At 36.4% G+C, this 22,528-nt stretch overlaps 1 protein-coding gene across 5 annotated transcripts in view; it reads right to left on the bottom strand.

Annotated features, from left to right (window-relative positions):
* The window catches only part of HBS1L (HBS1 like translational GTPase), a 97,555-nt gene that overhangs the window by 74,555 nt on the left and 472 nt on the right, over positions 1-22,528 (bottom strand). For 2 of the 5 annotated variants that reach the window (XM_049901589.1, XM_049901581.1), the window contains exons 2-4: positions 19,058-19,123; positions 9,673-9,801; positions 6,438-6,632 (exon numbers count right to left, since the gene is read on the bottom strand). In XM_049901589.1, coding sequence (XP_049757546.1) covers positions 6,438-6,632; positions 9,673-9,801; positions 19,058-19,123 — 390 coding nt within the window. The other 3 variants (XM_049901598.1, XM_049901607.1, XM_049901615.1) reach the window with 3 other exon arrangements.

Genomic DNA, 22,528 nt, shown 5'->3' on the forward strand with positions numbered 1-22,528 from the left:
AAATAAACATATAAGAAGGGGTTACTTTTCTCTTAACTGTGTTTCTCTTAATAATGCTTCCTTTTACATATGAAGAAAAGTAATCTACTACTTTTACCTTGCTGTGACAATGAGTTTCATGACTGCCCACCAAGAGCTAAAAAATTAAATATAACACACTGGGAATAGTTATTACCACTTATATGACAAGAAAAACGGTAGTATGTTTTCCTAGAAGAAAAGGCCTCACGAAAGTACGTTCAAAGCTAACGGGGAAGGGTGACAGAGGTTAGAAACCATTTTAGTAAGTAGAAAATAGAAAAAAAAGATAAATCAAAAAGGAAAGTGTTCTGTATAGAAATGAAACTCTGGCTTTAGGTAATTAATGGTAAGAAGAACCACATCTGAAGCAGCCAACTAAAGACTTCAGCATGCAAAACAACAAAACATTCATGAACAACATAAGCTCTCTGGGAAAAAAACAAGGGGATTAAATATAGCAATTAATTTACAAATTTTTTTATTTGATATCATTTAGAATGTAATTACAATATAATCATTCCTAAAATGAAAAATTAACGTACTTGATCAGAATACAAATAAAAGTGGTTCTGCACCTGAAAACTGATGTATGTGAACTGAACCAAAACACTCGACATACCTGGGTTAACGAAACAGCAGTGAATCACTAAATGGCAGCCAACGGTGGAAAACACGCACTTAGTGCAAAGAATCACCATCACAAGGAGTGTACCCTTTTACCAAGAACCAAATGTCCAGGGTGGCATGGAGGTCTCCTTGCTTCCACCCTCTGAACCTCAGAAACTGTGACACTGCCTTAGGCAACAGGGCAAGTACGTATCATGTACCTGCCTAATGGGCTGGTAGCCATGCCAGGGAAAAAGGGAGACTGGAAATTTATTTAGAATATTGTTGCCTTTCCTTATCATCCTGTAACATAGAATTGTTTCTTTCCCACAGAAATAATCTCATAAGTCCTTATCAGCCAACATAGAAAAACCTAGAGTTCACTCTACAAAGTGTGCTAGATGGCTAAAAACCAAACCAAACCAAACCCGTTGCCATTGAGTCGATTCCGACTCACAGCAACCCTACTGGACAGAGTTGAACCGCCCCACAGAGTTTCCAAGGAGCACCTGGTGGATTCGAACTGCAGACCTTTTTGGTTAGCAGCTGTAGCACTTAACCACTATGCCACCAGATGGCTAAAGTAGTATTATATTTCAACCTGAAAATTAGTTTATTATGAAAAAAGGTAAAATAATAATACTTCAACTTCAATGCGGATTAAATAAGTATTTGTGGATTCATGTGCAAAGTGGACCACTCATGTAACACTCAATCTACCAGGAATTATCATCAGTTTCAAACTCTTAGGCTACAATTCATTTCTAAGTTGGAGATCGCCTACGTATAAGATCTAGTTAATGGATCATGTATCAAGAGTTCAAAATCACTAAAATGTTTGATCAAGGTTCAAGAGCAGAAAAACAAAACAGGTAGTGGGGTAATCCAAACTTTAAAAATGATCATAAAATACAGCTTGTGATCTGTATGACTTCCTAAGTATCAGTATTATTTGCACTGAAGTATGCAATTAGGAAAAAAAGCTTGTAAGACATCACAAGAAATAAAGAAGTGTTTGGATAAGAACAATGAAGTCACAATGCCATCTTAGGCTTTCCCACCAAAATACTGGATATAAAAACACCAAACACAGCTAAAAACACTGAAATGTCTTTTTCTGAAAATAAACAAAAACAAGAAGAAATACAAAATATTTAAATAGCTGCCAAAGAAAAATAATTCTTTACTGGGAAAAAAAAAAAACAAAAAACACAGGGCTGTCGAGTCAATATTCTTACTGGGAAAGGGTCTGATATTTTATTTTCATTAAGAAATAACACTTCAAATTGTTTTCTGCAAGAAATACTAATACAGTAGCAGCATCTTTTTTATATAAAAGACCATAATTCCTAATTAGCAATTTTCTTTGGTATTTGTGATTACCAGACTGTCTGAATTATGAATTCAAGTTGGCCAGGTATTTTTCTTCACATTAATAAGCCCTTCCTTTCTATCAACTTCTTTCTCTAGGGCGGTGTTTCTCAAGTAGAAGAACACATCAGAATCACCTGGGGACCATTTTCAAAATACACATTCCCAAATCTGTGTTTTGAAAAAAATGTTCCTAGTGATTCTGGTTGTTAGTTGAGGAACACTGTTTTAAAGGGTGATGAGAAGCGCTTTTATTAGGTCTGTCATTGCTGAAACTTTGCCGTTGTGGAGTATACAGCTGTCAGGAGCAAAAACGGAAAACTCCACGTTTCACTATCTAGGGTAAAGAAAAAGTTAATGAAATCTGATAAAACTGTCTATTCAAAGAATATGCAACCATGCTTGAAAACACTTTCCATATATTTATTTTAAAATGTGCGTTTAGGACAAATGGTTTCAAAAATGTATAAAAAATAATTTATTATTCCAACTTTAGTATGTACATGGTCCCTTAAAGAGTTTTCATTTTGTTATCATCAAAAATGCATTTCAACAACCTCCACGGTATTCTTAAAAGTCAAGAATTTTAAGATTTTCTATTAGAAAAATTTAGTATTTACCTTCAGAAAAATAATGAAACTGGGAATCATACCAGCAATATTTTAAAATATGTCTTAGTTGTGCTATGTCACATAGAAGAAAAATCTTCATCACCGAACTATAATTAAAGCCAAGTGGTAGCATTTTTGCTTAAGAAAAAAAGCACAAAAATATTTTATAAAAGAAAACATCTCATTGTAAAAATGTATCAAGTTGAATATTTCAAACAAAAATATCTGAGGTTTGATTTCACAATATCATCATATGTACTTTGTAAACAGACACCCGTTATAGGCTATCAGCTTAAATAAAGCAGTTATCACTAAAGAAGACACAGTTTTAAAAAAAAATTCAGTGCAAAAATACATGTCAATTAAAGCTGTTATCAACTCACTGAAGACAATTTTAATATAAAAATTACAACTTGAATCCCATAATATAAAGTGATCTATAAAAGCTTTTAAATGGATTTAAAATAGAAAGCTCTACAACAGTTATCAAGTTTTGTTTTCATTACTATTCTCTAGTAAAAGCTTTCCTTTGATTAGCTTTCACGATGTCATCGGGAGATGCTGATTTGAAGTCAAATGGTGTTATTACTATAAGAGGGCTTTTTTCTTTGTCCTTTACGTCCTGAACCTGTCTACTATAAAGAAAAGCCTTATAGAGATTAAGGGTGTGTCGCTTGCAGCTTTTTGGAGGATAACGAAGACACAATGTTGAAGCAAAAGCTGAAGGTCTAGCAGCAAGAGCCTTGGTCCAAGAGAGAGAGAAAGGTAGTTTCCGAGTCAGAGAGCCTTTACTGTTTTTCTTACTGTCCTTAGCAGAACTGGAGTTTTTCCCTAACTTTGAACTCATAACTTTAATTCCTGGTGTTGGTGCAGTTGATTGGTCCACTACAGATTTTGGAACAAAATCTGGGGTTTTTATAAGAACACTAAGATCAATATTTGAATCTATCCCAGAGGGCCTCATTTCAGATAAACTGAACTTAAAGCAATCATTCTTAATCTGAGATTTGTCTACATCAATGGTTTCAGCAATCAAATCAGACAGTGACAAATTATTGAGGTCTCTTGTAGGAGAAGCTTTACAAAATGCCAAAGATGACAGAGATCCTGTTAATTCTGATATTCCAGCTGAAGACTGATACCGATTTGCGAGCTGCGACAGGGGAAAGGATCCCAAACTTAGATCCATGAAACTGGCAGATGATGGGTTACAAAGCTCAGGTGAAGTAAAGCATTGGTCTGCGTTGTTTTCTTTGTGCTCCTGACATAGCTCAGCTAGGGATGGGCTTTCATATTGAGAAAACTGCACACTGTCTTTTTTTAAAATGGAACTCGTAGTACTTTGTTCAACTAAAGGAACACTTCCAAATTCAGTCTTTTTACTAGCATTCAAATTATCAAGAGTCATATTTTCCAAAGAGCTAGTTAAATGTGAAGGATTATTTAAATTTCTTAAACTGTTTTGTACTGGAATGTTTTGGAAATCAGGTAGTGACTTATTTTGAACAAATAAAGATTTATTAGGTGTGTTCTTTATCATCAATAACTTTAAATCTGGTATTCCTTTGAACTCAGTATCACCTCTGGGGACATACTCAGATGCGTGAGGTCCTAACAAGCCAGCATCTAGACTCTTTGGAAGCAGACCTTCCAGGCGGTCTGTGGCTGATAATCTGACTGATGGCTGACTTTCCCGAGATTCATGAAATGGATCTCTTGGCATATCATTAGTTAGGTCAGCCAGTGACAGCTCTTCTGTTAACTTACATGATTCTAGTTTCTTTTCACTTTTAGGTCTGTCAAGTTTCTTTTTTTTATGGAGTAAACAGTGACTTGGTACAACTGGAGAGTTATGATATAATCCATATTTTGCTACTGGGCCAGAAAAATCACAGGGACTACTACTAGAATCCAAATGGTTCACTGATGAAGGACAACAGCTTTGAACATTATCAGCTGAAACTTCAGAGGGAGAAAGTAAGACTCCTTACCTTACAATAGCCATTGATTTTCAGATGAATAGGTTGACATATTCAGGAGACAGTCACAGCAACCAAAAGGAAACATGAAATGAGGCATTTAATTACCAAATGCTTCTTTTGACATGAATAAAGTGATACTTGATCATTATTTAACATTATTTGAACACTCTCTAAAGGACAAAAAATTGTTACTTCCCTTTAACCATCTAAAGTACCTTCATACTATGTTCACCAATAAATCCAAATATAAGTGCTCAGTTAGTCAATGTTCTAATTTTCATAAATCTCACAATGTGAGGTTTTAACATGCTTAAATTATAGCCAGGGTTGTCTCATATTCAAAACTTCTAAGAAATCAATAAAAAGAACTGGGATCATCTTTTTCTGTATTTTTACCACATTAAAAACGAACAGGCAAACAAATAGCACCTTATAATTCCTACCACGATCTGGGATTTGCTTTTTAATACAGACTCGTTCCTGTACCTGGTCAGTTAATAATGCACAAAGAAACGACTTTCATTTCATGGTAGCAGACTGTATGCAACCTTCTTGTGGCAAAAATCCAGCCCGAGTTACAAGAAACATCAACCCATTTACAGTTATTTATCTTTAACAGATCAGCATGCTCCTACTGACAGACGTCACACCAATTACTATAAAGGTAACTCAATATCCTTACATCCACTAAATTCCACATCTAATCCCAAATTCCACAAATCTAAAACTAAAGAGCTGCATATGAAAAGCAAGAGTTATACAATTATGATATATTTAATGATATTTAAGTAAAGTTAAATTGTATTTATACGTGATATAAAAAGGAGCCCTGGTGATGCAGTGGTTAAAGTGCTCGGCTACAAACCAAAAGGTCAGGGGTTCAAATCCACCAGCCACTCCACAGGAGAAAGCTGTAGCAGCCTGCTTCCTTAAAGATCTGCTGCCTTGGAAACCCTATAGGGGCAGTTCTACTCTGTCCTACAGGGTCACTACGGGTTGGAATCAACTTGACAGAAGTGAGGTAGGTTTTGGTGTTATAAACATAAAAGGATTTTTTGGCATCAGTTGGCTGGCTATTAATTTCCTAGTCTTGTCTCACTAAGAGATTAAAAAAATAATAATAATACAAACTCTCTAAGCTACTAATAAGAAGCAAAAATTGCCTTGTCTTATTTTTATCTGATTTTATTTCCTCTGTGTTCTGTTAAGGAAGAGCCCTGGTGGTGCGGTGGTTAAGCATTCGGTTGCTATCCGAAAGGTCAGTAGTTCATACCCATCAGCTGCTTTGCAGGAGAAAGTTGTGGCAGGCTACTTCTGTAAAGTTCTACTCTGCCCTACAAATTCACTATGAGTTGAAATCAGCTCAACGGCAACGGGTTTGAGTTTTTTGTTTTTTTTTTTTAATGTTCTGTTAAGTGAGCCCTAACTGAAAGGCTGCTAACAGAAAGGCTGACAGTTCGAACCCACTGAGTGGCTCCAAGGAAGAAAGACCTGGCAATTTGCTCCCATACAGATTACAGCCTAGAAAACCCTATGGGACAGTTTTACTCTGTCATATGGGGTTGCTAGGAGGCAGACTTGACTCAACAGCACCCAACAAGAACGACATGTTCTGTTAGCTATGCAAACAAAAAAGTGAAATAACCTAAAAAACAGGCTATAATAAAAGACAGGGAACACAGGTCTCAGCTTAGAAATTCATAAACTAGAAAATCAATTGATAATAATTGAGAGTTAACTGTAACATATAAAATTTTCTGCTCATTTACCTTAATAGCTCAAGACAAATCAAACCTTTTTAAGCATTAACTCTAAAATAACTATAAAAGAGTAAGTAAAGGCATACCTTTTGCTATTTTCCCTGAAGACACTGCTCCCACATTCTTGACCTTCAAGTTCTGTATTTTATCTTGTTCCAGAACCTCTGCCAAAGCCTTCTGCACGTCAAACTTGTTTTTTAGAACTGCTTCAATCAATATTTCATCTGGTACAGCATCTCCAAGTACCTCTCTCATGCAATCGAGGGATGAATAAAGACAAGCTAAAACAGACAACAATAATTAAAAGCTATACTAAATGGTGCCATTTTACACTGTTACACGTTGAACAATGTATGCATTGGCAATACTCTTATTGGCAACAATCATCCTTGTTGTTGGTAACTGCCATCAGGTCAGCCCCTGACTCAACAGAACAAAACACTGCCTGGTCCTACACCATCCCCTTGATTGATCAAACCGTTGTGATCCATATGGTTTTCACTGACTGGTTTTTGGACACAGATTGCCAGACCCTTCTTTCTAGCCTGTCATGAAAGCCTCCACTGACAGACGGGTGGTGGCTGTGCATGGGTTGTATTGGCCAGTAATCAAACCCGGGTCTTCCACATGGAAGGTGAGAAGTCTCTCATTGAACCATCACAGTCCCTGCACAATCACCCTTAATGATTCTTAAAAAATGGGGGAGGTGATCTAATATAAAAACGCCATAAGAATAAGGAAGTCCAGTAAATCAAAAAGAGTATGTACATTTATTTTTTAAATTAAAAAAATGAAAACTTGAACTAAAACCTAGAGATTTTCATTTTTTGAATACTACTTCATTATAAAAGAGTAATCATTAATGATACTCATTAATGATGCAAATTCACGACAGCCGAGGTTTTCTATCTCCAGAACCTAGGGTCCAATGAATAAATGAATGATTCTGTTAATTTATCTTTATATGATACCTGACAATTTTCAAAACACTTCTATATACATTCCTTTTGTACTCCTCACAATAACTCTAGGAGCTAGAAATATCAGGTAAATTCTAATTTATAAAGAAGACTGAAAATCATTGCACCACTAAGTTGGCAGATTCCCTACTCTGTGAAACCATTTCACAGAATACAATTTATATTACATTTTATATTATTACATGTTGAACAAGGAACCTATTGGCAATACTCTTCCTTTAAAAAAAAAAAAATTCTCTTGGTGGTTTTTTCCATGGTTCCCTTTTTAAATTATTAAAAATAAGTTCCTCAAATATTTGGCTAATTCTGTTTTGCTTAGTCCAAGATTAAATTTAGGCTAATAAACTGTACCTGAAAAATAGTAACTATTGGATAAATGGAAACCCTGGTGGCACAGTGGTTAAGTGCTACAGCTGCTAACCAAAAGGTCAGCAGTTCAAATGGACAGTTCCACTCTGTCCTACTGGGTCGCTATGAGTCATAATCAACTCAACAACAATGGGTTTTATTGGATAAATAAATTATTGAACTGAACAGAAAACTTTACTATTAACTGGTATCAAGGCCTCTTCTAATTAATTACAGCAACTATTTCCTATATAAAAAGGCAGCATAGTGAGGGGATTAAGAGTAGAGGCTGGAGTCAGCCTATCTTGGCTCATACCCCAAAGCTACTTATTAGCTGATATAATCTTGAGCAAATTAATTCTGTGTCTCATTGCCCTCCCTGTAAAATGAGGACAATACCTGTGCTACCACATAACATTGTTATGAAGATTAAATATCTTAATATCTGAACACACTTAGAACAGTACCTGAAAAGCACTCAGTACAGGTTAGCAACAATCATTACTGAAATTCCTGGGTGGCACAAACAGTTAAGCACTTGACTACTAAAGGAAAGGTTGGCGGTTTGAATCCACCCAGAGACACCTCAGGAAGAAAGGCCTGGTGATCTACTTCCAAAAGATCGCAGCCATTGAAAACCCGATGAAGCATAGTTCTGCTCTGACACACTTTGGGTCAACATGAGTCAGAATCAACTCAATGGCAAATTTTTTTGTTTACAATCATTATTACTGTCAACATGCAACTACTTACGTGTTTCAGGTGGGAACTTTTCTCCTCAAACATAACTCTGAATTTCATAACTTCTTAATCATTGTCCACTGAGGCACAGAAGATAAAGATAAAACTTCTACTCTATTCCCACCCTCTCATCACAGTGTGGTCACTATAACACTTTCTTTAAAAATTAGATACTGATGAAGAGTTTATATAAAAGCTCTTCTACAAACTTTTCTCTAGTCTTAAAATGCATTTGCAGAGTTGATAAAGAAATTTTTTTTATTTCTGCTGTAACTGTTGGTCCCCTTTCTCCCTTCTAATTTTGTACATTTGTGCTTTCTCTCCATTTTTTTCAATGTGGCTGACAGCTGGTATAAATCTTGCTGGTTTATTCAAAGATCAACTCTCAAATTTATACATTTCTTCTTTCTAATTTCAAATTAAGTTATAGATTTTCAATTTAAAAACATTTATAGAACAAAGCCATACCCCACAGATAGAGCAAATCAGCTCAGCTGTGCTGACAGTCAACAGATGGCATCACTGTTATACCTGGTCATTTTAATTCTACTACATTCGTTATTAATTTATGGTTTCAATGATGTGTGTGAAGCAATGTCATATTTCAAACTTATTTGTAAAAGAAGAAAGCCAAAATACAAAATATCTTTATTAAAATGTTTAAGAGTTGAGAAGCAGCAAACTCAGGACCAACGTCATTACCATTTACAAGCTCTCTCCTGAAAATTAATATATACAGCACAGATGTGAACAATCAGGACACTCATATAGTAATTACTTTGACCTTAAGGTGCACTGGTGGCGCAGTGGTTAAGTGCCCAGCTGTAACCGTAAAGTTGGTTAAGTTTTAAAAAAAAAAAAAAGCCTTTTGGAGCCTAAAGTCTTTTTAAGTAAAGGAGCTTCTGTAATCTAATCTAAACTCCACATAGAGCTTATGAAATAGTAAATATTTCCTAAAAAATTCTCATAACAAATCACTGGAGTTTCTCCTATGGAAAAGATGAAAGAAGATAGTTCAATTAAAAATTCTGGTTACTCAACAATAGCTATACAATTAACTTTCAACCATATAGTTAAACACACTCCTCACAAATTATACTTAACAAAATGTAAATTTCCCTAGAAAATACACTTTTGTATCATTACTGCCCAGTCACAATTATGAATAATCACAATAAAACTGATTAATTCTAGTATATTGGTTATCATTCATTTTCAGATAAAGAACACAGATACACCACTTTCATTGTACCTTGATCAACTCCACTTAGCTGATGGTTTGAAGGGGATTTGGAAGACTCTTTCAAATCTTCATAATCATATTCTTCTCCTGTATCGACAGCTGAAGACTTGTCACGTCTTGAATAAATAAACTGAGCAGCTAGAATATAAAATGATTATAGAATGCTGTAGCATAGCCATTCCCTACAAAGAGCACTAACACTTGTTTTTTACAAAACGTAAAGTAAAAATTAAAACTACAGATCTACTACATTCAGACAGCTACCCACATTCTACACCAATGGATTAAAAAAAAAAGATAAAACAGATCATAACCAAAATTCAGCTCAAATGTCCTTACTAACTACTCATTAACTTCTCATAATCTTCTCCTTTCTTTCCCCCAGTCTCTAAGACCATGCCACTAAACCTACTTTTTCAACCTTTCCAATAACTACCTTTTTAATTATCTCATCCTTGCCTATTACTCCTCTTTCCTGAGATTCTTTTTTCTTTGATACATATATTTCAAACCACACAACTTGCTTATTTGCATAATTAAGAAAACACTAAAAACAGAAGAGGTTAATTTTCACTTTCCAAGATTGTTCATTTTACATGAATCAAAGAGTCCACCGAGAAATGGACTGGCCTTAGCTTACGAACAACTGATACTTTCAATCATACACTGACACTCTATACTCAGATGCCCACTGAACTTAATCTTAGAGACTGTTTAGTTGAGAAGAAATACAATTAAAGACTATGTTAAGAAAGAAATAAGTATAGACATAGTATTCTAAAGGCAAGATGGTTTTAGGGATTTTATATTAGTTAGCTTTCTGGAAGAACATGTAAGACCTTAAGTCCACTGCTAAGAGTTCCCACATTTGACTTTTGTACATGTTTTTTAGGAAGGTAGTATCCACAAAAAAGAAACGACCTACATTCAATATTTATAGATAATGAATACAATATAATGCTATGGCCTATATATAACATCTAAATTCAGAAGCCAATGGCATAAGTGGTATGTTGTTTTTGTTGTTAGGTGCCGTCGAGTCAGTTCCAACTCATAACGACCCTACAGGACAGAGCAGAACTGCCCCACAGGGTTTCCAAGGAGCAGCTGGTGGATTTGAACGGCTGACCTTTTGGTTAACAGCGGAGCTCTTAACCACTATACCACCAGGGCTCCATAAGTGGTATAGTGGTATGCACAGTACGAATTGATGGTCTTACAGATTAGCAGGGAAGACAAAGAAGAAAAACACAATATATTTGAAAAGTCCAATGAGTGGTTGCAGAAGCACAGAGGAGTAAGTAATCACTAAAGACTAGAGCAGTTACAATAAAAGGGGTAAGAGAGAAAAAGCTGAAAAAGAGGGAGATGATATCTTGGACAAGGAGAACAGAATGAACAGAAATACGAGCAGTTGAGAGGCTTCAATCTGTTCTGCTGTAATGCAAGTTTCCCTAACAAAATTTAGCTCAAAACAATTGGTAAATAGGGGAATGATGAGGTAACATCAAAGTTGCTTTGGTTTATGAGATTTTTTTCCCCCAGCACTTAAATATTTTGCATCACCATGTAATAAACCAAAAAAACCAAACCCAATGCCATCGAGTCGATTCCAACAGCAGATGCAAACTCTAATTAACAGCAACCAGAGAGGAACACGGCACTGCATCTGATGACAAACCACCCCACGTTATTTCTCTTGACTCACCCATGGCCAAGCAACCTGTTTTGGAAGTGCTTACTGCTTGGCTCTCCCATTTCCCTGAGCAACTTGTTTTTGCAACATTATACACTAGCCTCAGCCTTAATCTTCTATCGATCTTTGTTTAAAGGTAAAGTCCTACGTTATTTTACTAGAAAGTTAATCTCTTTTCATATGTGCAAATATTTTTAAGAAGAAGATTTTTGTTTTTGTTAGTACTCTCCAAGTTGAGTAATCTGTCCTGATACTATTTTTTTCTCATTAGTTGTTATTTTTAGTATACAATTTTGAAGACAAGGTTTTCCAGAAATGCACATGTTATGCTGTATATATATATATATATACATACACCCTTACTTTTTCTCTAAAGATAAGACTTGTGCAAGGAGAACATACACATTACTATTATAATGAAGTCAGCATGGCTAACCAAACAGCAGAAGAGACATTTCATAGATTCTCTATGATGACCACTTCTTTTCTCATATTAAAATCTCAGAATTAGGGATGCTTCTAACAATCAAATGGCATCTCCGCATCATGTAATACTTAAACTGACAGCCTTTTTTAAAAAAGTGGTATGTAAAATATTGTATCTTATAATCCATGGCATTTTAGAGTCAATAAATTGTGGTAGTACAAAAGATGTAAACTGGACCAAAATACCTTTTGTGTCTGGTGATTTACAAACTACCTTCCTGGCTTTAATAATCTGTAAAAAATTCAATTTAGCCTATTACACAAAAGTAACAAATATATTTTCCCCATCTTCCTCCTCTCATAGCTCTGAACTGTGAGCAAGAATCATAAGACAAATCAAAAATTAAGTGAGGCAGGAAATCAGATACTGCCCTCAACAAGTTTCACTTAGGAAATAAACTGACTGGGAAGAGGAAGTTACCAATGTATAAGTTTCTTTTCTACCTTCTGGAAATATTTTTTTCTGGGGGGCGTTTTCCTACCCTCCCATCTCCTATACACACACACACACACACACACACCTAATACCAATCCAGCTCAGAAACCTATACTGTGACTGCTGTTTTGGGATTAGTAATGGTTGGATTTGGCAGGGATGGGAGTTATAAAAACTCAGCTGGGAAAAAAAAAAAAACCTACTAGAGGATAAAAGATCCAAACCTTTGAAACTGAAATGAGAGCGCCCAAAAGCAACAAACACAATACAAAAATGGGCCGTGAGAAAACACATGGTGAGAAAAGGATAAACATAAAATGCTATCCTTTTCTAAAAATTTAAATCACAAATTTTGATGGAACTGCTTTCTGCAAATGAGACAGTCATCTTGACTTTTAAAACTTAAGGCATTTGTCAAACATAAAAGCTCAAAGAATTCAAAACTGACTCCTGAAACTGCCTAAAACTGTTTCTCAAGCACCTTAAAATAAAAATCATGTGAGGCACTCATTAAAGACAGGGCTTCCCAGGCATCTTCCCCTGGAGATTCTAATTCAGTGGTGCTGGAACTGCACCAGGAATTTGTATTTTTAACAATTACTCCCAGCTGATTCCTATCACCATGCAAAGTTAGGAACCAGCTGCCATCCAGTCAACTCTGACTCATGATGGCCACATGTGTCAGAGCAGAACTGTGCCCCACACGGTTTATAATGGCTGATTTTTTTTTTTTTTAAGTAGATGACCAGCCCTTTCTTCTGAGGTGCCTGTAGGTGGACCCTAACCTCCAACCTTTCAGTTATCAGCCAAGCACTTAATAGGTTGCACCACCCAGGGTCTCTCTACCACTTGTAGTCATCTCCTTTACATAATGTCATCAACTACTTTCTTAAAATACTATTTCCCTTAACTCAAAAAATTTCAGTGGGATGACACTACACACACAGAATTAAATACTGTCTCCCACAAACCAGCCCCTACTTCCTTTTCAGCCTTCTTTACTGCTCCAACTTGCATTAATTTTGTGAGCCACCCCAAACAAGCCTCACGTAGAGGCCACTGCTCAACCTGTTTCCTCTACCCAAAATGCCATTCTTACTCCCATATTTACCAGTCCCAATCCCACCCCCTTCCAAAAGCCTTCCCAGACTCCCTCAGATAAAATTATTTTCCTTACTCTCCATACGTTGTAGCATTGTTGTATGAATGGGACTTTTAACAAGCCGTCTCATAACAAACTAATGTATGAATATATTAAAACTGGTTTGTTTGTTTTTTTTTTAGTAATACTTGATTCTCAATATACGTTTTGCACTGCAATGGACCGAAGAAGGATTACAACGTCTAATCTTATTAGCTGAAGCATAATATATAATCCTTCAAATAAAGTTTTATATACAGACTTTTTTGCTATCCCCAGCTCCTTGACATGTTCAATATTCAGTATCAAGGGCAATCTTTCTAAAGGAAAAAAAAAGCTGTAACATTCAGCAGTCACCTTTCCACCAGCAATATTGTGCTAGCAGAGTACAAAAACATACACGTGTGCTGAGGAATGTCAGAGAAATTCCTATTAATTGTTGAAGTCACTCAATTATCAGAATTCTTCAGACATGAATATGATCATCTACTAATAACATCAGCTGCTCCTTCAGCAACAGAAAGTGATCTTCTAAAATTATTCATAATTTCAGTAAAGAGGAAAGACTAGACCAATTATACTAATGGAGATAAGAAAATATCTGGTATTACTGCTATTTTATAATTTTGAATAATAACACATCCAAACCCACATGCTTTGGTTAAAAATATCAGTTTGTCACAGATGAAACTTACATGAAACCATTTAACTATCTCCTGCTTTGATAATGGTGGTTAACTTCTTGATATGCACAACAAAAAAAACTCTCAAAGATTCAGATTTTCCTAAACGCAAACTACACACAAGGCACATAAGTTAAAAGGGATAAAGTCAACCTAACTATGACCCTGTCCTCAAATAAGCTAAACCATAAAATGCAAATCTCAGAAAAGCAACCTAAAAATGTTTAACCTTGAATACTGTTAACTCACTATTCAAGGTTAAATATTATTTAATCCAGATAAGGCTGAATAAAAGGAATGAATTAGTTAACCTGCACCATTAGGATCTCTTTCAACCCTTATGCAAGCCATATTCAATCCATCTCCAAGTCCTATAGATTTTATTGTTGTTGTTAAGTTGCCTCAGAGTCAATTCTGACTCAGGCCAACCTTACGTATTGCCATCAAATCCATTCCAACTCACAGAGATCCTACAGGACAGAGTAGAACTGCCCCACAGGGTTTCCGAGGCTGTAAACTTTTATAGAAGCAAACTGCCACATCTTTCTCCTATTGAAGGTTGACGGGTTCGAACAGCCAACCTTTTGGTTAGCAGTCGAGCGCCTGCCCACTGCACCACCAGGGCTGCTTTTGGAGGCCTTAATGCCTATAAATTATCTCGAGTTTGTTGTTGTTAGTTGGCCATCAAGTCGGCTCTGATTCACAGCAGCCTTACGTATAACAGAATGAAACATCACCCACTGTGTCATCTCCATGATCTTTGATATGCCTGAGCCCGTTTTGACTACTGTGCCACTCCATCTCACTGAGGGTTTCACTGGCCTTTACTGACCCTCTACCAAACATGATATCCTTTTCTAGCAATTGATATTTCCTGATGACACGTCCAAAGTAAGTAAGCAAAGTCTTACCATCCTAGCTTCCAAGGAGTATTCTGGTTATCTTTCTTGAATATATTTATTTTCAAATTCACTGCTACCACTCTTGTCCTAAAACAATGGTTCTAAATAGCATGCACCAACATACTCTGGAGAGCATGCTAAACCAGTTGTGCCCCTCTCTGGAATGGCTCTGGGGTAAGACCCCAACCCTTCCTGGATATAGCCCTAGATACTCTGGACTCTGGGACGGGATCCCCAAAATTGCATTTCTAACATATTTTCAGGTGATGCTGGTACAGAGACTTTGAGAACCACTGTCCTAAATTATCCTTATCTCCTTTAGATTCCTTTAGAATAGCCTCCTAATTAGTCTACCTACATCTACTCAAGCACCACCTCCATACAGAAGAGATTTTTTATAAACTCAAATCTAATTATCACACTACATCGTCTTCTCAGTATGCATGCTCTCTACTGCACTTACAATGTGCATGAGGATAGGGCTGAGACACCACTTTGTTATTAACTCTGAAATTTAAGCTACCTAGTCAACTGTAACTTAAATTTTTTTAATACCTTGCAAATGGCAAGTACCCAGGGGGTTCCTTGGAAAAAATGAAATTTCTTTTATCCCAGATCACTACCAACTATGCCTTCTGAATCTCTAAACCATCTACTGGTTCTAACGCATCCCTCTGCTTTGTGATGCTCTGTGATACTGGGCTAGAGTCTCTGCAAAGCACATCTCTTCTTTGACAACTGGATCCCTTTTAGGATCAGCCAATGGGGGGCTCTAAAAGGAGACTGGAAGAGAAAGGGACATGCTCCTTCCTTTTTGTTTCGTTCTTGTCAGCATCACCTCAGCAAAGCTTGTTCACCTTGCAGAAGCAGTCTGTTCTAGTAGCAGCAATTAATATCAATTTGAAGTATTTCTGAAACTCATAAAACCAGCTACAACATGCCTCCCACTCCCTACCAGCCAGCCAAAATCCTCTCTTCAAAAGCCTGAATCCCAACTCCATAGGTCCCTCCACAGGCACCAGTACTAGTCATGCAGCAACCCCCTCCTCAGAGGCAAAGCAGGAAAGCGAAACCCTCTCCTCATAGGTCTCAGCTCCAAGGAGCCCCTCCACATCTTCTAATAGGATATTTCAACTTTCTCAATTTGTTCCCTTAGCTCTAGGGACAGCAGATGTTTCTTATAGTCACTACCTCCTTGATATTTTGGTTGTCCTTTTCGCAATTTTTTTTGGTTCTCTACGTTAGTTAACATTTTATATTAAATCCTCTCTAGTATGCCTATTCTAAAGAAAGGTGATCCAACAGAATGCCAGAATTATCGAACAATATCATTAATATCCCAGGCAAGTAAAACTTTGCTGAAGATAACGCATAAGCAGTTCCAGCAGTACATCGACAGGGAACTCCCAGAAATTCAAACCAGATTCAAGAGGACGTGGAACCAGAGAGATATCATTGCTGATGTCAGATGGCTCCTGGCTGAAAGCAGAGAATACCAGAAAGATGTTTACCTGTGTTTTATTGACTATGCAAAGGCATTCAACTGTCTAGATCCTAAAAATTTTGGATAATACTGTGAAGAATGGTAATTCTAGAACTTTATTGTGCTCATGGGGAACCTGTACACAGACCAAGAGGCAGTCATTCCAACTGAACAAGGGGATACTATATGGTTTAAAGTCAGGAAAGGTGTGCCTCAGGGTTGTATCCTTTCACCATACTTATTCAATCTGTATGCTGAGCAAATAATCCGAGAAGCTGGACTATATGAAGAAGGACTGTAGGAACATTCATCAACAACCTGTGTTATGCAGATGACACAACTTTGCTTGCTGGAAGTGAAGACGACTTGAAGCACTTACTGCTGAGATCAAAGACTACAGCCTTCAGTATGGATTACGCTTCAACAAAAGAAAACAAAAATCCTCACAGCTGGACCAATAAGCAACATCATGATAAATGGAGAAAAAAATAAAGTTGTCAAGGATTTCATGTTACTTGGATCCACAATGAACACCCACGGAAGTGGCAGTCAAGAAATCAAACGACACACCACACTGGGCAAATCTGCTACAAAAGACCTCTTTAAAGTGTTAAAAAGCAAAGATGTCACTTTAAGGACTAAGGTGCACCTGACCCAAGCCATAGTGTTTTCAATCAGTGTGTATGTGAAAGCTGTACAATGAATAAGGAAGACCAAAGAAGAATTGATGCCTTTGAATCACAGTGTTGGTAAAGAATGTTGAATATACCATGGACTGCCAGAAGAACAAACACATCTATCTGGGAAGAAGTATAGCCAGAATGCTCCTTAGGAGCAAGAATGGTGAGACTTCATGTCACATACTTTGGACATGTTATCAGGAGGGACCAGTCCCTGGAGAAGGACATCACGCTTGGTAAAGCAGAGGGTCAGCAAAAAAGAGGAAGACCCTTGGCGAGATGGACTAACACAGTGGCTATAACAACGGGCTCAAGCATAACGACAATTATGAGGATGGCACAGGGCCGGGCAGTGTTTCACTCTGTTATACATAGGGTCGCTAGGAGTCAGAACTGACTTGATGACACTTGATAACAACAACAGCTCTGGTAAAATAACTGGTACAATTTCTATCTCCTGACAGGATTCTAACTGATAGCAATGAAATACGAAAGGGAGGAAGGATCAGGCTAAATTAGGCTAGATGAGGGAAGAACTTGACCTAGAAAAGCAATTCTATAAAGAGCTAAATGCATTTCTGAATAGCAAGTAACACGGAAAAAGATTACAGGAAGAGTAGAGGTGCTAAAGACAACTTCTGGAGCGCCTATGCCTTTATAAAGAACAGAATTCTAGGCAGAAGTCAAAAGGGATATATTTGGTCTTTAGAAAGTAAAAGTGGGATTAATACAGGCACAGTTTAAGGTAAGTACAGTTTAGAGGACAGCAGACAAGGACTTTCGAAGGTAATGTTAATTAAACCTTTAAACATGTGGAAAGTGAGTTTTATGAATTGCATTTACGCTGCATTTAATTATATGTAAACTGTTCCCACCTTTATGGTATAGCAAAATTTAGTAGGGGGGTTTAACCAATTATATATACTTGGCTGAAATTTGAAGACAGGTATATTATTAGGGAAATTAGAGTAAGAGAAAGATTTCGATCAAAGACTGTCTTCACTGGAAAGAAAATAGAAACGTTTTTCTTATACCGTGGCAGAGAAGAAATCTTTCTGCAAATAAGACAGAAGGTGCTGCTTGAGTGTGGTACCATACAGGAATCAGAACTCTAAATAACGTTGTAACTCTGACAGAAGTCTGAACTACATACACATACTTGGTTTATTTACCAAACTGTCTAATAGTACATGAACTAAAGTTCGATATGATGGGAAGTCTATGCATTGCACCTCAATGTCTAATATTCAAGAGATCCTATACACAGACTTCTAATCCAGATACTAGCCAAAATTTTCCAATAGGAAAAGAAGATAGAGCAGTTGCAACAGAACGTGAAACCAAAGTTCTGCCTATTTCTAAGGAAGAATCCAAGCAGTACAGAATAGTTGCAAAAGAAGTCAAGGCTTCAGAAATTATATAAATAATTCTGCAATTATTTAAGAGAATAAAAAAAAACTCAGTTCCACAAAATTTCTGAGGGCCTACTATGTGTCAGATACCCCATTCTATATAAAATAAACTACTACCTGCCCCCAAAAGTTTTAGAATCTCATTAATGACTAAGTTAGCACATCAATATATTTTAAATTAACTGCATATTTAAAACCATGTTGCAAAGAATACCGGGAAAACCAGACTCTTCAGAGTTTTCTTCAAGTTATTTAAGGTTAAACAACTTAAAACTTTAAATTTTCTTTATGGGTAAATAATTTATTTTATACATCTTTAGAAATTAAAATATAATTATCTTTTTAATGTAACATACTATTACAGTCTCATGGAGCACTCTAGTGTTTTTATGAAACACTCCAGAATGACAATAATATTTACTTGACATTTTTAAATGCCCAAATCATGGAAATCGATTTATTAAAAATAATTCACCTGTTGATGGAGAAATACAATAATCATCTTCTACAGACTGGCCATAGAGATCATCATCTTCAAAATCTAAAAGTAGAAACAAGAGATAAATTCATTTATAAGTTCTTTTACATTTTTCGTTACTAATGAGAAGGCCTCTAAATTCTCTTCAAAATAAATTACTCATCAAAATTAAAGGGACCTGGAATAATCCAAATTTTTCCAAAATTTTTCCAAAAATTCGAAGAACTTTCCCTACATAATAGGCATTTCCTGACAATCTGTATTTATAAAGACATACATGGTTATTCACTTTTTAAACTAATTAGGTTTTACTAAGTTTTTTTAAGTTTTTACTCCATTGGGAAACATGAAGTAAATAATAGTAATAAATAATAATCCTACAGACCACATACTTGAACAGTCTTTCCAGTGCTGGCAAAAACCTCTAACAAGCCATCCATCCATCTTTTTCACCAAGTGCTATCTATAACCAAAAGTACTTTTTTCCATACAACAAACTAGCACTGGGTATGCACTCTGACCATGAAAGCAGTTTTTCTTCATATAAAGCTAGGTCTGTGATGCTCAACAGGTTTCAGTGGAGCTTCCAGACTACGACAGATTAGGAACAAAGGCATGGTGATCCACTTCCAAAAATCAGCCAAAAAAACTATGAATCAATAGTCTAAGCTCCTTGAGCATGGGGTTGCCACGAGCCGGGGGGCTGACTCAATGGCAGCTAACAATCACCACTATACAAACCAGCTCACCCCATATAGCCTTGTGCTCACTCTGCTCTAGACCAACTGCCTTGTTTCCTGTTGACTGAGGGCTCTTCCTTCCTTCTGGCCGTTCCTTCTCCTGTCACCTCTTTGCACAAGTTCTCCCTGACTACCCTAGGTGAAACAGCAAGCACCTCTCCCCTATCCCTCTACTGTCTAGCATACTCTTCCATTTTATTGTCTTCAAAGCACTACACCTATTTTGCTCCATGAATATATAAGCTCCTTCAGGGCAAGCCTGTCTAGCCAACCATACTCGACACATGTTTGGCATGTATTTATTTATTAAAATTAAAATATGTTTTATTTTTATAGATTTTAAAGAATCGAAGTAAAAACTTCACGAAGAACATAAATATACCGGCAAAAATATATTTACTCATTCATTCGACAAGCACTAGCAAGATGTCAGGGACTATTAGAGACACTTAGGGTTCAACAGTGAGCAATGGGCACATTTCCAGTCCTCTCCAAACCTGAACTTTAATGGGGAACACAGACAATTACAAAACCATATGAACAGTGCTTGACATGAGAAATACAGAGCAATTTGGGAGCATATACAACCAAACTAGTATTTAAAGTGCATGGCTAGGGAAGGATTTCCAGGAATATAATATCTAAACCAATTCTAAAAGGACAGAGCTTGTTAGTGTCTGAGGGTATATTCTGAGCAGCAGAAACACCATGTTCAAAGGCTGACACCAAATGCTATGGCAAAGAAAAATTAGATAAGTGCTACTATCAGATAAAAACATGTAACATTTAATAAACTATTACATCATAATCCTGAGTTAGAAAATAACAATTTATTAGCAAATAAATAATGGGCCATTCACAAAAAAATTGGGTATTAAACACAAGGATCTTTTTTTTACTAGGTCAGTTTGTTGATACAAAAATTGATCCGTATAAAAAGATTGAAAGAATGGTTTCCTAGGATCTTTATAAAATGGCTAATTTCTTCAACAAACTTTAGTATTTTAGTATTTACATGTAAAGCACTGAGCCAGCTACTGAAATAAATATAAAAGCATGGATTTTGCCTTCCTGGGGCTTTTAGATGAACAGCTGAAGCAGTCATGTAAAGTACTATCCAAAAAAAAACAAAGTGAGAGTTAAATAGGGAAACAACAGGTTTTGGAGCACAAAGGATTAATTCTGAATGATGATAATGTCCGGGTAGCTTAAATGAGTAATTTTATTTCTATTTCCTTAAACTTTCTTTAATGAAATTATATTACATTTGAAAAAATTTTAATTATTATTCTGAGTCCAAGAGAAAGCTTAACTGGGAAGAAGATAAATGAATTGGACCCTGAAGATGAGTACAACTTTTATACGCAAGAAAGGGGAGTAAACTTCCTACACTATAGAAACAGCTTGGTTATGATGTCACCATTTGTTTCAAAGAAAACATGACAACTTGACCTCAGGTGGCCAAGGTGAGAAGAGACTTATCACTCACTCCCTCAGGTGAAGCACCACCTCCTCCAGGAAGCCCTTCTTAACACAGAAATCCTGCTTAAGCCCCAAACCATTCTGAATTAGGTGTCCTCATTTTTTTTTTTTTTATTTACATAGCCCCATATCACTTTGTAATTTTATGCAGCAACTCTAACACTCTATTCATCTGTTACTTGTAATCTCCCCCATAAAACTACCCTCAAATACCTTACTGTCAGTCTCCAAAGCTTAGAAAACAGTGCCTGGACACTCGATTAATGTTGACTGAGGAAATATCTATTCAAGAAATGAATGGGTACAATTAGGCCTATTCACGTCTTCTATATAATTGCAAAAACATCTCGCAGTCTAAAGCTACTTCTCAGATAACTGTGGCCCACAGCAATACTTGGATTCAACCTTAAAAACTCCTCCATTCTGGGGTGAACACCAGGAACCTAATATGCATTACAGTCTCCAAATTCAGCAGCGTGTTAGCTGCCCTCCAGCACGGTTAGAAGATTGTGATGTTCCCCGATTAATCTACTGGGGTGCCAATAATAGCCATTAACATTGTTAAGTACTTAATGTTCTGTACTTTATGAAGCAATAGTTCTTTAACTAATCTTCCACATTCGTTCATATCTGTTAATATTTTTAGTTTGTAAGAGGCTTGGTAATGCCTATAATTATTCATGGTATAGAAAGAGACGTTATGTTGTAAAACTATTTTCAACTCCCTTTAAACTCCTAGAGTACACACATATACAGGTTTTTGTTGCTGTTGTTTTCCATTTTTTTAATCAAAAAGTCCGTTTCCATATCCTCTTTCTTCTAGTACTGTTTGTTTTCTTTTTTCATTTCAAAATACAATTAACATTGAGCATTACCGGCTAAGACCTGAGTATACACCTCAAGAGCATCTGATCGACTTGCTATTTGGGCCTTTTTAGTATGTATCTTTTCCACGGTCTCCGAACTTTCTAACCTAACTTCATTAAAAAAAAAAAAAATTTATACTTAATATAAATTAATCAGATAGCTCAAGCCAGGTTCTGCACCAAATATGTATGAACATACACAAAAGATTTACTATGTAAATCCAATACAATTACACCAGGCCAGCTGAAAGTAAACATTAAGTCAGTCGGTGTTTGTCCCTTTCATGGACATTTTTGAAAGAGTCGGAAGAGGGGAAATAGAGCCACGTGCGTGCCCGAACTGAGAGGAAAGGAACAATGGGAGGGAGAGGTGACAATGC

The sequence above is a fragment of the Elephas maximus genome, chromosome 1 (genome assembly GCF_024166365.1).
Source record: "Elephas maximus indicus isolate mEleMax1 chromosome 1, mEleMax1 primary haplotype, whole genome shotgun sequence".
NCBI classification, from domain to species: domain Eukaryota; kingdom Metazoa; phylum Chordata; class Mammalia; order Proboscidea; family Elephantidae; genus Elephas; species Elephas maximus.